This window comes from Notothenia coriiceps, unplaced genomic scaffold (assembly GCF_000735185.1).
Source record: "Notothenia coriiceps isolate Sejong01 unplaced genomic scaffold, NC01 NC01_scaffold00037250, whole genome shotgun sequence".
Classification (NCBI taxonomy): Eukaryota; Metazoa; Chordata; class Actinopteri; order Perciformes; family Nototheniidae; genus Notothenia; species Notothenia coriiceps.
The window spans coordinates 2,721,983-2,739,684 of NW_011369951.1; the positions used below are offsets into that span (position 1 = coordinate 2,721,983).

At 42.8% G+C, this 17,702-nt stretch overlaps 1 protein-coding gene across 1 annotated transcript in view; it reads left to right on the plus strand.

Moving 5' to 3' along the window:
* plxnd1 (plexin D1) overlaps positions 1-17,702 on the plus strand; it is an 81,768-nt gene that overhangs the window by 63,002 nt on the left and 1,064 nt on the right. The window contains exons 20-35 of the mRNA XM_010795874.1: positions 1,678-1,792; positions 2,385-2,492; positions 4,050-4,162; positions 5,198-5,302; positions 6,349-6,479; positions 7,522-7,720; positions 7,815-7,961; positions 8,367-8,523; positions 8,874-8,977; positions 11,069-11,132; positions 12,406-12,440; positions 13,050-13,154; positions 13,308-13,471; positions 13,565-13,712; positions 16,563-16,703; positions 16,807-16,881. Coding sequence (XP_010794176.1) covers positions 1,678-1,792; positions 2,385-2,492; positions 4,050-4,162; positions 5,198-5,302; positions 6,349-6,479; positions 7,522-7,720; positions 7,815-7,961; positions 8,367-8,523; positions 8,874-8,977; positions 11,069-11,132; positions 12,406-12,440; positions 13,050-13,154; positions 13,308-13,471; positions 13,565-13,712; positions 16,563-16,703; positions 16,807-16,881 — 1,911 coding nt within the window. The remainder of the gene's footprint in view (positions 1-1,677; positions 1,793-2,384; positions 2,493-4,049; positions 4,163-5,197; positions 5,303-6,348; positions 6,480-7,521; positions 7,721-7,814; positions 7,962-8,366; positions 8,524-8,873; positions 8,978-11,068; positions 11,133-12,405; positions 12,441-13,049; positions 13,155-13,307; positions 13,472-13,564; positions 13,713-16,562; positions 16,704-16,806; positions 16,882-17,702) is intronic.

The following is a 17,702-nucleotide window of genomic DNA, read 5'->3' on the forward strand; positions in this document are numbered from 1 at the left end:
TTAGATGACCGTTGGATTTTGGTCCTGTAGAAAGACTTAGAAGACACAGAATATCTCGATATTACCTTACACTTGAGTAACGGTTGATGGAGCGACTTATCTCAGTCTCGGAGAAAGTTCTTCTTCTTAACTTTTCCCGGTAGATGTTTACCTGGTTACGAATGGGAACCACTCGACACTTGAATTTAATTTTAACTAGAGTTAACGCAAACATGACCACCCACAGATCAGTTGAGTAGGACCGACCTCTAACTATAACTTTCACCCTACTCTAACAACTACTACAACCTTAACAACTACTATACTACTTTAAGAATCTTAATAGAAAATGTAGGACACCAAAAAAAAGAGTAGTACAGGGTTAAATAAAAATTAGTAGTAAAGTATTCGGTAGAAAATTAAACTAGTATCAATTTCATCATCACCCACCATAACCACACGTCGGTATTGTCTATTGTAAAGTTGGTAGACGTCGCCCCCCTTTTACAAATTTTTGTATTGGATTGTAGTATGAACTTAATTCATCATCTGTTTTATAAGACAGGAGAAGAGGATTCCCGGATTAATTATATTTTATATGGTGAATTCCGACGGAACGATGTGCCGTTAGACTTCTGACATTACTAGTATGGTCGAATTCTTCTTCAGAATCCCTACTTCTTCGAGAGTTAAGGTCGCCGTATTTTGTATTAAATTAGTCCGTTATTTTGATGGTATTGGTAGCACTGTTTACATCCGTTATAGAAGACTCTTCCTTGTAATTTGGATTACATTATTGTCGATGAACACATCAGCATGGCGAAATTTACGAAAATACATACTGTGTGATGATAGAATATACTTGAATAATACATACATATAAACACTAACATAATATTACTATAAACCAACAGATACAAAAGAAGTTGACAATATCAAAAAGAAAAAAATCTTTATATAAACTAAAAAACCAATAAGTAAATAGCCCTCCTGGTAACTAAGGTCCAGCAATTGGTTATCTGATGTTGTACAAAGTCGAACGCCGTGTTCAACGCAACCACTTCCTTTATTCCTTGCTCCGCTTTGTTTCGTAAAGTAGAAATTTTTTAAGACGTTGAACAAATTTAGGAGGCGGGGACCTATTGAACCAACCTCAGGTTATATTAGGAAGACAACAGAAAACAAGACCTTGTCTAGTCTTATGGTCATGCTCATCTCTTGTGTAAACTATTTGATCATAAAAATACAGTGGTCTTTTGCTAAATTGGACACTTTTTAGAAACGTTTCTCAACCGGAAGCCATGATAGGTTTATATGCATAACTCCAATATGAGTGCCCTTCGAACAGTGGAGAGCTAGTCTGTCTGGCAGCCTTTGTTTTGAGCTATTTGTAATTTCTGTATATGTGTTTTTGCTGCTGATGACCATATGACCGGACAGTACTCAAGATGTGACAAAACCAGAGACTTGTTTCAAAGTGGTTGGTGTTACATACTTTGTACATTTTCTCGTCACCTTTCCATTTGAGTTACGATACTGTCTATTTGCTTTGTCCACCGTAAACCAGAATCAAGAACAATGCCAAGCAACTTAGTCTTGTTTACCTGTTCCACTGGCTGACGGTAATATTAAAGCGATAACATAATCAGAAGAGGAGCTCACTCCACTGTCATGTGTTGTTCCTTTTTCTCTTTCTAGGTGCAAGTGGGGAACTTTCGTCACACCATCGCCATAGTGCAGCTCGGAGGCAGCGAGCTGGCCATCGTGGTGTCCATTGTGGTGTGCTGCGTGCTGCTGCTGCTGTGCACTGTGGGTAGGTTATGTACACACGCTCTCCAGCAGATGATGGATGTGTGCCTGCTGTAGCGATGGATGCTGCAGATGTGGAACAGATCAAAGGAATTTGGGGGTCAGAGTGTCCTGCACTTGATTCATCCCTCTTCAGTTTCCGAAGCACAAAGACCCTACTGTTCCTCTCCCTGTCCGCTCTGTGTGTGTGCTGATGTGTGTCTGTGTGTGCGTATTCTGCATTCCTCGTGTGTGCAGGGCAGGTGTATGGGTGAAAATTGGTGTTATGGTGGATTTTCATACAGTATCCTGCTATAAATCAGCTGTCTGCAGATATTCACAGAAGCCACATTAGGGTTAGATGTTGTATGCAAATGAACTCCTGAAATAACATGTGCATAACTGTTATTTATAGATATACAAGCAACATTTTTATTGACGTTATCACAAATACATTCATGTACATTTTCTTCACAGGCTGACAAAAGGTGATATAAAAATTATTCCTGTGTGTCATTTCAGAAACTTTAAATCCCTTTGATCTAACAGATTACTGTCAGTGTGGATAACGGTCCTCGGGATGAAAACATAATACAACTGCATTTTATTTTTCCCAGCCCTTGTAGTGTACTGCACAAAGAGCCGGAGGGCAGAGCGCTACTGGCAGAAAACACTACTGCAAATGGAGGAGATGGAGTCACAGATCAGAGATGAGATCCGTAAAGGTGTGTTTGCACAGGAACGCCCACATGCACAGACTGGCACACACACACACACACACACACACACACACACACACACACACACACACACACACACACACACACACACACACACCCTTTAGTGCAGGCTGTGCTATCGGAGTTTTTTAGAAAGCCAATTATGTTTTTTGTCGATTGACATGAAAAAGGGGCTTGTGGGAAGACTGAAATATTGACCACATATATTTGTGTGTGTGTGTGTTTGCAAAGTGTGTGTTTGAGATTGTTTCTAGTCTGAAGTGGGAGGGAGACATGACAGATTTGTGCCGAGTAAGCGTGACTCATGAAACACAGTGTCCGACAAATGATCAGTCACATGGACATAGCCTGTGCTGTGGCTACCCTTGATGAACAAGAGCTGTGTGTGTGTTCGTGCTGTGTGTGAGTGTATTTGTGTTTCCAGGGCATTAGAGTAAAGCCGTGTGAAGGCCACTCCGCGTCTGAGCAACCAGATTTATAGCGTAGAGATGGGGGGGACGGATAGAGAAAGAGAAATGGAGGGAGGAAGCGATAGGAGCGGGAGTCAGGGCCGCGAGTCCGGGGAGAAGCAAAAGCGTGGGAGGGAGTGGAGGGGGGGGGCGAGGTTGTTTAGTCAGAGGACACAGATAGATTTGTGGCCGAGTTCAGGGTGAGTGTGCAGAAAGCGACAGATAGTTCTGCTAAGACGAAAGATGTGATAAAAGCAAAAGAAGAGGGAGTGAAGGAAAATGGGAAATTGACATATTCCAGGTTTCACAGGAATGAGAGGGTTGTGGTATTTGTCTGCAAAGTGAGGCAGAAGGGAGGTTTGGTATTCAGGCATGCTGCGTCTAATCAGGAGCAAGGTGTGAACTGACTGCTGGTTTAGAGGATGCTTTTCTGAGCAGGAGCATAAATAACCTGCAGGAGTAAAGGAAATATGTTTAAATCCCTCAGGTCTAGCATTCCCTTCTCTCCACACAAACACAGTCTGAAGAAACTGGCATTGTAACCTAAATATGTCTCTCATCCTGTGACAGGAAGAGCTTTTCTATAAAGGGATCTCCAGCCTCTCATTAGAGGAGAACATTATCCTCTCCTAGAATATGCTATCCTATAAAGTGGCTACAATATTAGCATTAGATTTCAGTAAGTGTCTGGACATGCTGATACTGTTTCTGCAGCATGTAAACCCCCGCCTGCACACATGTTTTGGATGAAGGAGTGGATTTGGCTGCTCTGGTTGTCCTTTGCTAAATATTTTCCTGCATCCAGAGCTGGACTGAAATAAAGAGAGGGAGTGGGGAGAAGATCAGCGCATACGTTTTTGCTTAGATTTAGGGAAATCAAATGATACATTTCTGTGTCTCATCTAAAATCTCTTTTACTGAATTCACAGAGATTCTCACGAGCCCACCGGGAGAATTTGATATGTATCGCATTAGCATTTGAACAGATTTCTGAGTCATTTTGCTTGGCAACGAATTAAGCTTAAGGGCTGTGGTTTAAAATCAAACAGTCCCAGGAATACATCTGTATTTTTATTTATTTGTTCCCATCTAGGCTTTGCAGAGCTCCAGACGGACATGACAGACCTGACCAAGGAGTTGAATCGCAGCCAGGGCATCCCCTTCCTGGAGTACAAACAGTTTGTCACACGCACCTTTTTCCCCAAGGTGAGAAAGCTTATCCCATTTCTCCTCACTATCTGATTTCAACTGGCAGACTGACCATACCATTTTTCAAAACAGGATTAACTATCATTTTTCTTCCCAACGCATGTATATAGGATGAAAATTCACCTTGAAACTTTGAACCATACAGCAGCAGCTAGGCAAGTGTAGCTCAGTTTGGCACCCTGCAGGAGAGTTAATGTGTTCTCTGTAGGTAAGCATTTGCCTCATGTGTGAGCCATCTGGAAGGAAGAATTGGGGTCTATCAGTTTGTGGGTGTTTTTCCACCGATACAGACTAACAGAACTCAGGGGACTTTGTCTTACAACCACAGACATGGACCTTCTAGGAGCCAGAATAATGGCGGGCACTGAGACAAGGAAACTTTCCCCCTGATTTCTCAAAACACACTCCTCACCCAGCTCACACACCCACACTGTTTTGCAAGTATACAATATCTTTCACAACGGCAGCTGCGCTGGTTTGTTAGAGTACACACTGTTTGTAGTCAAGAAGGAAGTGAGTGGGGAGAGTGCTGAAAAGCTGCATGGAGGAAAACTTAAATTCAAGTGTTGCTGCTTCATCGTCTCTCATAGTTTTCCGCTAAAACACTTTCCTCACGACCCTTTGTGCTCTGTTTTTCCTACTAGAGCTTCTGGTTCTTGTAGATTACACACACACAACAATGTTGGACACAGACTTAGACACAGTGAGAATACAAGCCAAATGTAGCTGTCCTGAAATGAAGGACAGAGTTGAAAGCCTGCCTCTTGGCTCTGGGTCAGGCGGTCTCTGAAGCCATTAAGGATCGTGACGTTTCGTGTCACGGTGTTATGTTTCCTTTTCATGGCCAGTCAGGGGCCTACTCAGGGTCTCTTTGTGGAGTTTTGCCCTTTGGTTCTACAGTAGATAGCCAATTTTCCGCCAAAGTCTCAAGGCCAGCTCTTTTGTTTTCCCTGTCTTTATCATCTCCCTGTGTTTATGAATAGTGCTGAAATTGCATTACAGTTTTTTTGTGTGTGTGTTTATGTGTTTTAGATGTTTTCGGATTACGAGAAGAGTCTGGTGCAGCCTGCCTTCGAGTATGATGGCCTGGGCCCTCGAGTGCTGCCGGAGACCCACCCGCTGCTGCAGGACTGGCAGGTGAGGGGTTAAGCCATTAGGGTTTCTTCTGCCAGAGTGCATTGATGTGGCTCCTTTTTCACTCCCTTGCTTCAACTGGGTCACGCACGCTGAAGCTTATTAAGGTTTCACATTTGGCGTGTTGTTGATGAGGAGTAAAGAAAAGCACATTGTGGTTTTCTTTTTCTTTTTGAAATGTGTTTGTGGAGTGAAATCAGTGGGCTGTTTGAGTGAGCTTATGCTCTTGAGTGTACAGATATGAAAACTAATGCATGTCATTCAATGGTTTCTAGTGAGTGAGACACAATATTTCAGCTTGTCAAACAACACGCTGCCCACCAAGTTGATGGCAGGTTGTTTTCACACTTCCCACTGGCTCACGGCCGAACAGTCTACTTTTCATCAAAATACATCTCTTGTTGTGGATTTGGTTAGTGGATGGGAGTAAGAGTTATAAAGAGAGAGTGGGAGAGGGAGCGTGCACTTTCACAAAACTCTGCAAATGCGGGATGAAAGCTAAAGCATGTGCATGTGTGTCTGTGCACGTCAGAAAGAGAGAAAGTAACGATCGCAGCACTGGTTTTGGGTCGGCAGCCGGGGGAGGCTGTCTAGCAATGATGAAGTGCCTTGGATCCACATCGTCTTCCCAGGAAGTGTTTTCCAGGTCACAGCAAATAAATCTCATAGGCGGGCATTTATCTTAATGGACACCCCTGTTCTCCTTCTGTCAGACTGCAAACCACACCATATGGCTGCAGTCCAGAGGGAAGACTTCATCACACTGCTGCTTAGTCGCACCCACAGATAGACCATACTCATTAAGTCGAGTCGGCACATTTAGAGGCAATCACACACAGTCTGGGACCGGAGCAGAAGATACAGATAACACTGAGGGAGGTGCCCGAACAGGCAGAAGAAGGAAGTGTGATAGAAAGATGAAGTGTTCAGATTGGTCACTTGAGACAAGAGCTGGCGAAAATAGATTAGGGAGGGCGCAGCAGGTGTGTAATGCAGTTTAGGTGACACCACACAGAGAAATAACTGTTTCATCGCCCTTCTGCCCTCAGGAGGACAACACGACCAAGCCTAACGTAGAGGAGGGCATCACTCTGTTCTCCACTCTTCTGAATAACAAACACTTCCTGGTCACGTTTGTCCACGCCCTGGAGCAGCAGAAGGACTTCGCTGTACGAGACAGGTAAAAGCATCAACTAGAGAAAGAAAAAGAGTCCATCGAGACAGACCATTACATCGAATTCAACCATATTGGGAGGAATAATAAAGCACCTTTAATGTATGTTTTTTTATCAACAAGTGATGAAATGACTACAGTACATGTATTAGAAAGGTGTTCTCACGGTAGTCACAAACACACGTAAACAAAAAGAAAATCTGATTTTCTCTTGTTTGACTATCTTGAGCTAATTGCATTGGTTTTACAGCTCGTAACTTTTTTGGTTCACTCCAGTGGCATCTGGCAACTGTTTTCAGCAACGCCTCAGAAAACCTGTAAACTGTACATCTTCCCAGGAACAAGCTAGCTAACAACAAGCTGGTGAATACAGTGTAACAATTACTTGCTATAAAAACCCAGGTACATTTCTCATGAGATATAGAAAAAACAGAGCTGTGGCCCAAAACTGAAATAAAAATGTTATATAACACGGTAGTATTTATATACAAGTTTTGATTTGCATTTCATTGTGTACATAACGTCTCTCTATTTTTCCAGTGTTTACAACAGAATTGTTTGACTTTCTCGTTTCTGTTGCTGCTGTGCACGGCGCAAATAACGTGTTTACTGTTCAGAAAAGTGGTTGCTCAAGCTTTGTAAATACTTGGTCATTTATCAGTATTGCTCTCTCGCTCCTGATGTCCTAAAACAATACAGTCATTGTGGACAATCAGAGAAGAATTCCAGAAGCAAGACCACATCCCTGTCCCAGCTCAGCGTCAGCACTTACTGACTAATGTGGCCCCTCTCTCCTGGATTAAAGGGGCTTTGTTAGGGAAATCCCCTGCACCTCTGGATTTACTCACCCGGATACTCCCGGCATTAGATCAGTCCTTTATTTGGCTCTGCAGTCACAGGTGCTGTGGGGAGGATGAAACCATGTTGTTGCTTCTGGCGTATAGTTATTTTTAAATCTCCAATGACCACACGTACTGACAGGGCATGTTTGAATGAGCCTGTTTTCGCTCATCTGTCTCCTCCGCTAATCTGTTTTCTCACCCTTTAGATGCAGCCTGGCGTCTCTGCTCACCATCGCTCTTCATGGAAAGCTGGAGTACTACACCAGTATCATGAAGGATCTGCTGGTGGACCTGATTGATGCTTCGGCCGCCAAGAACCCCAAACTGATGCTGCGCCGCACTGAGTCCGTTGTGGAGAAAATGTTGACCAACTGGATGTCTATCTGCATGTACAGCTACCTCAAGGTGGGGCATCGCTCAGTTATATGAGGCAGGCTTGATTAAAAAGCATTAACCACATCTCTGATTATTGACTCTACTTTTTTGTCTTGACCTCAAGGAAACGGTGGGCGAGCCTTTCTTCCTGCTGCTCTGTGCAATCAAGCAGCAGATCAACAAGGGCTCCATAGACGCCATCACAGGGAAGGCCCGCTACACCCTCAATGAGGAGTGGCTGCTGCGCGAGAACATTGAGGCCAAGCCACAGGTCGGACCCCTCACACACACTCTGTTTATATTCCACACTCTTGGTAGCGCTGACCGACAATGACTTTTTTAAAATGCTATGTTGCATATTTTATCAGTTCTTTAACTACTTTTTATGGAATAGTATATTGTGACTTTTATTGGATCACTGTCACATTTCGATTGACATTTTTGAGACACACTATACTTTGTACTTTTTAATGACAGTTTATCATGAGATAATATACTTTGACATTTTTGGGCCATTTTTCATGACATACTATACAATGATTTTTTTAATGCTGCGCTACACTGAATATGTTTTGACTTTTGTGATGAGACACTGTGCCAGCCAAAAAGTGTCAGTCGAGCTGAAATGTAAATCTTTGCAAAGTTTGAAATGTGTTGCTCTCTGTTTATTTCGCAGAACATCAATGTCTCCTTCCAAGGCTGTGGCATGGACTCAATATCAATCAAGGTCATGAATACAGACACAATCAGCCAGGTGAAGGAAAAAATCTTAGAAGCCTTTTACAAAAACCTTCCATTCTCCCAGTGGCCCCGAGCAGAGGATGTAGACCTGGGTAAGAGCACATTTTCTCTGATTATTTTCATCCTTTCCCTCCCCTGCCGTCTGAGATATAGTAATCTCCTTTGCAAAAGGTCAATTCCCCTCATGAAGCTCAACTAACCTGAGGCTGCAATATAATAAATGACAGAATGCATCGAGGAGAGTGTACAGTCATAATCACAAAGAGTTATTGCTTCCAAAAGCTGTGGAGCCTGCAGAGCTGATTTGATTAATGGTGCAAGAATATTTCCACAGGTCGCGACACAGAGACTTAGAGCACGGCTGCCCTCTGTCTCGCATATTCTTTTCCAAATTTGGGATGAAATTGTCTAATATCAACTCTCCTGTCTCCTTTCCCCTCAGAATGGTTTGACTCTGGCAGCAACAGTAAGGTCCTGCAGGACCTGGATAACTCCACATTGATGGAAGACGGCCGGAAGAAGCTCAACACGGTCTTCCATTACCAGGTGTGTGTTTGTTTGTGAGAACACTGTGATAGGTGTAGTCCTTGTGAACATGTATATTCCTGATATGTCCCTGTAACAGCGGGGGTGTTGCAGGTGAGACCTCCTTGTAAGTGGTGTCCATGGGTGGGAAGACGCTCTCTGTTTCTCTGTGGCTGCACACAGTTAGTTTGTAGGTGTTTGTGTGTTTGTCTGCTGTTGTATGATGTTTCTCGTTGGACACAGGTCATTTACTGCGACAAAACTGTAGCAGAGCTGCCACTTTTCTACTGTTGTTATGCAAATTCTGCATTTAGACATCATATATACACTGCAATTATACAATAATTAGTAAGCATTGTCCAGTAAAAGAAAACTCTGGATAATTATAGTGTTTAACACTTGTTATTGAGTACAAAATTGGTTACCTGTCAATTACCTGTTACCATGACAACATCAATGATGTGTGTGCAATGTATTATCTAACTCCTAGATCCCCTCTAGTCTATGAATTATTTAAAGACGGAATAACAGTTTGTGTTTCTGTTCACCTTCCCTCATAATTTATGCTTTTTTCTATCTCAGTGAAAAAACAACAGAATCTATGAATATGCAAATATTTTTCAATTTCCCAGAAGAAAAGTCGCCCACAAAAAGATGATTTATTAAGTATAATTACGATGTTGTGACTTTATGTCAGGTGATATGAATAAGATAATTGGGTTGTAATTGCACCTAATAAATCATATTTTTTGGAGCTTCTATTTTTTAAGCAGGAGCCCCATTTCTCTTAAAATACTTTCTACCATTACGCCTTCTTACCTAATGTCATGTTGGGATGTTCAAAGTATTATAAGGGTTTAGCTGCCAACACGTGTCCTACTTAACAGAAAAGTCCAAGTTTTCACATGCAACTTGTGTAAGCTGCATATTAGACCACGACTGGCTTAAAGTAAGTTGAGATGTCACTAAATAATGTTTGTAGGTCCACATTATTATCAACTCAGATGAAAGGTGAGCACAGAGAAACTTTTCACACTGATCACTTAAAACAAACGCCTCTCATCCATCATTCTGAAAGTCAAACATTAAAGTAAAGTAAGCAAACACATGTATTTCTAATGGAAGGGGGCTTTAATGATTTAAAGCATTTGTTATTTTAACTGTTCAAGACTTACTCATTCATAATGCTAGTCTAATATGTTCAATACTTAATCATTAAAAATACAAATTCCAATATCTTTTCACATAGTGCATACATCAATGCAGGAAACTAACCAACCATCTCTTACATATTCAATGAATTAACTTTACCATACATTACTTCTACTACGAGTAATACTACTAATAATAATATGCTTACATACACACTTATTACCTGTACATTCTATAAAAAAACAATACATTTTTATTTTAATGGCACATTAATTCAGGAGGTTAAATTATTGTATTATAAACTTGCAATAAAATAATAAAATAATGCAATTTAAATCAAACACAACACTCACTGCAAAATAAAGTAAAGGTCATGCCGTTAAGCATTTGGTTATGTGTATGTTTTTTCATGTCTAAGTTAATTTGTCCGTGAGTGAGCAGTCGTTCAGCGACCCTCGACCTTTGGCCCCTTTACCTGTACTTGTTAAGTGCTCTGTTTAGTTTTTGCTGAGCCATGGGACAGAGTTGTGAAAGCAGTGAGCTGCAGCGTGTACAAACAGTCTGGGTTCACTGGTGAGGCTGTTCAATCCATTTCACTGCAGGTTGACTTTAATGAGCCCTGCCAGGCTCCTGCAGACTTGCCACCACTCTAGATGCACGCAATACTGACACACACAGATACACAGATACACAGATACACATACACATACACATACACATACACATACACATATACATATACACACACACACACACACACACACACACACACACACACACACACACACACACACACACACACACACACACACACACACACACCTCTCAACACTGCACTCCCCTGGAGGGCATGCTTAATGATGCTGTTCTGGTGCACCCCGGCTCACCTCTGACCCTGTGCCCTCTGTCCTTTCTCCTCTTTCTTTCCTCCCTTCTTCTTCTTCCTCTCTCCCTTCACAGATCCCCGAGGGGGCATCGCTGGCCATGAGCATGAAAGACAAGAGAGATAACACCCTTGGGAGAGGTACGTCACCTTCAAACACAAACCACTCCCTGTCGCTTTGTTGCACACACTTGGATAAATACACGCACTCCCTGGATCACAGGAAACAGAACATGCTTAGCTGCTCACGAGAACACGATACGCTCATGTAAACATGAAACCACACACCTTCCTGTCCCCAAAAGACACGGCGGACATCTAAACACACTCGCGGCTAATAAATCACAACACTAATGCTTTACACAGGAGTTACGACACCTCCTCATTTAAAACCTTTCTGTGTTATAGAGATAACCCATTAGCATATTTCAGCTTTAGGGAAATAATGCGACACAAGTGGGCCCATTGTCCAACTTCAACATGTAATATAATGAGGCCTCTGCCTGTTGATGGATGAGTTTACATACAGTACAGCTTTTAATGGCCTTGTCCATTCTATGCTTAGGGTCTACCTGACATAATCAGTACCAGACCAGAGCTCAGTGCTGCTCCGGCTATGTCCATCAAAGACTCTCCTCTCATTCATACTCTGCCAAAAATAAGCTTATGTAGACCAAACCTGGCTCCGGCTTCAAAGCGTCAAGGGGGTGTTATGAGCCTGTATTGCTCCCTGGTTAATATAAAACACTGTCCTGCCTGCCTGTGATCAGTGTCGAGGGTCTGGACTGAGGCCCGCTGGGCAGGAGCATCTCTGGCAGAGTCGGCTGTAATGAGAAAACACTCACAATACTGTTCTGTGTGTATCTGCACAAATGCATGCCTTTTGTTTTCCTCTAGTGCACATACAATGATTTACTGTATTTGTTTTTCAGCTTTGAGCTTGTGTTTGGAAAACGCGTCTACATGTATTCATATATGTTCACGTATGCACACGGTGTGTTTGTGTTTAGTTCTATATACAAACCAGTGAGGTTTATGCACTTTCCCAGCGCTGGCCGAGCATTACCATCTCATTACACCGGCTCCAGAACCAATCACAGACTCTGTGTCTGTCTCCCCTAATCTCTCTCTTTTCTCTCTCCATTCACTCGTAATCTTTCTCCTTCATTCTCTCAGACAGCCCCCCTCTCCTCCCAGCCCACAGTCCACCTTAATCACTTTCTCCTCTTGCATGTACTCTATCTCCCTCACTCTACTGTCAATCTCCCCCCTGTGTGTTTCTTTTCTCCCTCCTATCTGTCACACTCCTATGTGCCCCCTCCTCCTGTCTCCTCTCGCTCTCTCAGGTCTCCACCTCGCTGATTGCACATTGTTTCATGCTGTATGTTTCTTTCTTTGTCTCTTTCTGCTTTAGTTAAAGATCTGGATACCGAGAAGTATGTACACTTGGTAAGTATCTCGTCAACAGTTTACTCCCAGAGCTTTTCCTGTGTGTGCCACTGTCAGTCAGCCCGGAGCAGGCATGATGATAGAGAGAATGGGGGGGTGAATGGAGGTGAAAAGGAAAGCTGCTGAGAGGACATGACAGCACTAATGCCACTTAAGCTCTTTTATAAACGTCAGCCAAGATATGGGCCCTTTGACTTTAGAATAATGAGTTCCTTTGAACACAATTTGCCGGATGAATAGTTAGTTTTGCAGGACAGTTCTGTGGTCTTTTATTTTGACGAGGAGGTGGATTTGAATGTTTTCTACTGTTCCCCTACCCCCATTTAGACCTGTATGAGCAAGTCAGACACATGATCCTGTACACAGCAAACAGAGAGAAGCATGAGAATTCCCCCACTTCCATCATTTCCTCAATTCTGTATATCATCTAGTGCTTCAAAAGTACCCTGATGTGGTTTCTGGATCATGTGTCTAATGCAAGAAGCAGAAAAATCCCCCCGCTGACGGCGGAGACAGCGGAGACAGTAGAGCATTCATTGTGCTTCTTATGAGGGGTTTTATTGCTTCAACTTGTGTGTAGTATGTTGACTTTTGGTTTCTGGTTTTCAGGTCCTACCTCATGATGATCAAAATGACCACAAGAGGTCACACAGGACGAGCCACCGAAAAAAGGTCCTTCCTGAAATCTACCTGACGCGCCTGCTGTCTACTAAGGTGAATATAAGGGGCAAGACACACTAAAGTAGCAGCCTGTATACTGAGCCCTCTTTCTATGTCTCCTTTCCATGGCCCTTATTAGCCTCAGGAGCCATCTCTAAATTCCCACATCCCATGAAACCATATCTCCTTTTCTCTTTTCCTCTACAGGGAACTCTTCAGAAGTTCCTGGATGACCTCTTCCAAGCCATCCTCAGCATCCCTCAGGACCGCCCCCCTCTGGCTATCAAATACTTCTTTGACTTCCTGGAGGAGCAGGCTGACAAGCGGGGCATCACAGACCCAGACACCCTGCACATCTGGAAAACCAACAGGTAGACATCTGAACGCTGTGTTCAAAGTCCCCTTTGGGCATCTCACTGTGGGTGTGCAAGTCTTTAAAAGCGTATCTTTCCGTCTGTGTGCAGTTTACCTCTGCGGTTCTGGGTGAACATCCTAAAGAATCCTCAGTTTGTGTTTGACATCGATAAGACGGACCACATGGACGCCTGTCTGTCTGTTATCGCCCAGGCCTTCATAGATGCCTGCTCCATTTCCGACCTGCAGCTCGGAAAGGTGAGATTAACTATCTTTTTATTTTTCTATCTGGAAACTGGCAACATTACATGTTCTGAGTTAGATAATAGCAGTTCCTGTACCGATGGGTGCACAGACAAACTGGATCATTTTGGTATTAAAGAAAACTTTAGAGTTATAAGGAGCATCTTTTTCTATGACTTACTGTATGGACTTTATTTGTGAAGGACACTGGTGATAATTATATCCTTTGGAGGTGTTGGGAAGTCACATCGACTCAGAGAAAGGGTTCAACTTTTGACACACCTGTCCTTTTTGAAGCATTTTTGACTCGTGTCTCTCGAGGAATTTGACCACACACCTCCCGAGTCCCCCTGTGAACCTAGCTCTTATCCCTAAGCCTTCAGACTGTCAGCTCCAGCTACCTCTCCTCATGTTATTTCAGCCGAGTCGGCTGATCCAAGGTCATGAGCACCAGGAATCTCTTTTTTTGTGCTGTGCGTGTGTGTGATGTGGGTGTGTGCGTGTTTTCGGGCAAGCGCATGTCCGTCTGTCTGTCAGCATGGGTGTGTGTGTGCTTGCATGTCAATGTCCTTACTGCTCACAAATCCCTCTCATCCCTCAGACACCGTGACCCTGAGCACGCTCTGCTTCCTGTCTCTCTCTGAGTGGCTTCCTCCCTGGAGGCAGCCGAGGACTCATCAAATGATGCTCCTCTTTCTCTGAGAAACAGTCTGATTTATACACTTCAGTTCAGTGCCAAAGAGCCAGCACACTCACGGCAGAAATATTCCCACATGCATTTCAATGCTCGATGCAAGGACATGCATTAAACCTCCTGCAATGAGGCGTTTCCACACACACTGCTGCGTCCTCATTAAAATGTTGCATCTGGCTGTGCACGTATTGAGGAGTCACAGGTTCAAGGATATGGCAACATGCTTTACTGTAGGACATTTGAATCATTGATACTTTGTACATTTGGGAAAGTAAATTGGGGATATAGAAATGTATAGATATGAGTCAGTAAAGTGCTTACATTTACAGTATATATTCTTACAAGTGCTTACATTTACAGTATATATTCTGTGCAATATGACATAAATCTATTGCTCAACATACATATAGTTTTGCAGTGATGGTTAAATCATCCGACTATATAACTGTGTCATTTTATTGAAATGTTCAACATACTATAGGTCTACTGTGTCACATGTCTGGAGACACATACTATATTTCATAACTTTTTACACTATGCCTTTATTTTTTAATTGTCGACTATTACGACATACCATGTCGTTGTTTTTTTTTACATTTTCGACTACTACCATGTATTTCTTTCCAGATATTTATGCATTACTATACTATGTAACAGTTTTCTGATACTTTCATCATATTATACAATATTCATTTTTGACGTACTTTTTTCAATATGCAGTACGTTTACGTTAAAACCATATTTTCTTTTTTCAAGATACTAAACACTGACCTTTTATTCCAAAAATATTATACCATGTCGTTTTTCCCTGATATTTTAGAGATACTATACTGTGTAGTTTTTTTCAGATATTCATATGGCATTACATACATTACCATTACCATGACTTTTGATGACTTACTTTACTATGACTATGCTATGACTTTTTACGACATAATTGTATAACTTTTGATATGCCGTACAAGAGTATGACTTTTCTGATTCTTCTCGCATATTATACTGTGACTTGTTTCTTTTCTACAGCATTTTTTGGTGGAATTATGACACAGGATACTATAATTTTTCAATGACTTTTTATGACTTTCATATACCTCTAGCAATGACAGTCACTTGTTCGTCTGTATGAGTGTGTTGATGGCCTCGGGACAGGCAGTGAGGGGTACGGGTCTGGATTAGCAGTAGCACAGCAGGGGTGACCGAGAGAGGGGTAGGAAACCAAGCAATGGTTGGTGTTTCCACGGAAACCCTCTTATCTGGCAATATGCACACATGGAGGGCCACGGGGTCACAGGGGGGTTACCAGGCAGATGGGCGAGCAGCAGGAAGTGACCTTGTAGACAGGAAGCGAGAGGGCTCCCTATCAGAAGGAGGCTTTCCACTCACCTAGCACCTTTTTAAAGCACACAAACATGCACACACATGCAAAGAAATACACAAATTAGGTGACACAGATAACTCATGACACATAGAAATATGAAGGTGCGCTGTAAGCACATTCACTGGTGCTGAAAGCTGAGGCTGTCCTACTTTCTCCCTGTCCCTTTCTCTCATATACAGCACACCAACACCTACACACACACTTACTTGCATAGTAGTCACCACTAAAACCAGAATATGCCCACAACCTCTTAGCCCCGCTACTTTGCTTTGTGCTTGAATAAGCAGCAGTGCCTGAAGTGACTGTGGAGAAAGTGGCGGAGGCATGAAGGAGTATTGTTTAGACTGGAATGTTCCTCTGGCTCTGAGTTTTTGAGTCTCCTGTTGTGCAGAAAGGAAACGGTTCCCTCCCTCCATTGTCTTACTATAGCCTGCTTTGGATCGGGTCTTCAACAATGTCCTCCAGTCCTACTGAACAGCTCCCTATTAGGACATAAACCTGACTGACAATGATGTACAAACCTCTTCATTCAAGATTTAGGGTTTAAATTATTGATAAACTCTAAGAGGAGCGTTGCTACAATGCTTTTAGCATGCAGTTTTACATGGACCTTGAACATGTTCATCAAATGATGTGTGGGTGCTGGGGGGAAGTTACTGAGCTCAAGGACAGTCTGTGTCAAGCTTGCTCGCATTTCCTCCCGGGCATCGTAGCTACACTGCCAAACTAAAATGGATATTGCTGCAATAAATGGTTAGAAATGTTCTGATTGCAACATTTTTGTTTTTTTCAGGACTCCCCTACCAACAAGCTGCTGTATGCCAAGGAGATCCCAGAGTATAAGAAGAGAGTGCAGTGCTACTACAAGCAGATACAGGACATGCCACCTCTTAGCGAGCAGGAGATGAATGCTCACCTGGCTGAGGAGTCACGAGTGAGTAAAGTGTTCCCTGTGTGTTAGGGATCTGGCTCCACAAAAGCCATCAATCACACGTTTTATTGTGGAATCTAATACATGTCTTTTGTCCATCCTGCAGAAATACAGAAATGAATTCAACACCACCCTGGCCTTGACAGAAATCTACAAATATGCCAAGAAATACAGAACACAGGTAAGAAAGGAGATGTTACTTTCTGTCCTTCTGATCCCAGAATCAGATACGATATGTTACTCGTGTTGAAACTGGCCCTTCGCTGAACGCCTCGACCCCTTTTTTTTTTACTAAGTTTCAACAGATGGGTATCAGAGCGTGACATATCCGTGTGGAGGATCTTATGCATGTTGAGAAATGTTGTAAACTGTTTTAAATCTGTCACTCAAAGGTGTTCACTCTAAGCAAACAACATGCTGTTTAGCCTCCTTTTATCCATCACCCCTAGCCGCCTAATAAGATGGTTAAGTTGCTGCTTCATGTGTTTTCTATTTCTTTATTAACCAACCCTTTACAAGCCCCTGCAGTCTTCTCCAGTGTTTCTTTACTGCTGTGACTATTCTCAAGAGAGGCTTAGTGAGTGGTTACTGTGCCTTAATGGAGCACCCTCATGATAATGCCGTTTAGATTCTTTCCTCTGTCATGCTACTGTACTGACGTGGGCCAGGGGGCTTAGAGTCTGATTCACAGAGCTCTGTGAATGGCCCCTGATTGCCTATTCTCTTGCCACAGCTCAGTTTGCTCTGCTTCGTGTCACACTGCTGCTAAGAGCCCATAAATCCCTCTTGCACCGTGACATCTATTGGGCATGAAAAACAGAGCAGATGTGGGTTTTGTAAATATGTGAAGAGTTAAGGCTTTTGTGGTGTTGAGGCATGCGTGAAGGCTGTCGAAGAGGCTGAAGCACTTCACTTGTTCTTCTTGCCGCTTTCCCTTTTCCTCTTGCTCAACTTTCTATGTCCAGGCAGGTGGCTGATTTCCTCCCTCCCCTAGATAGATAG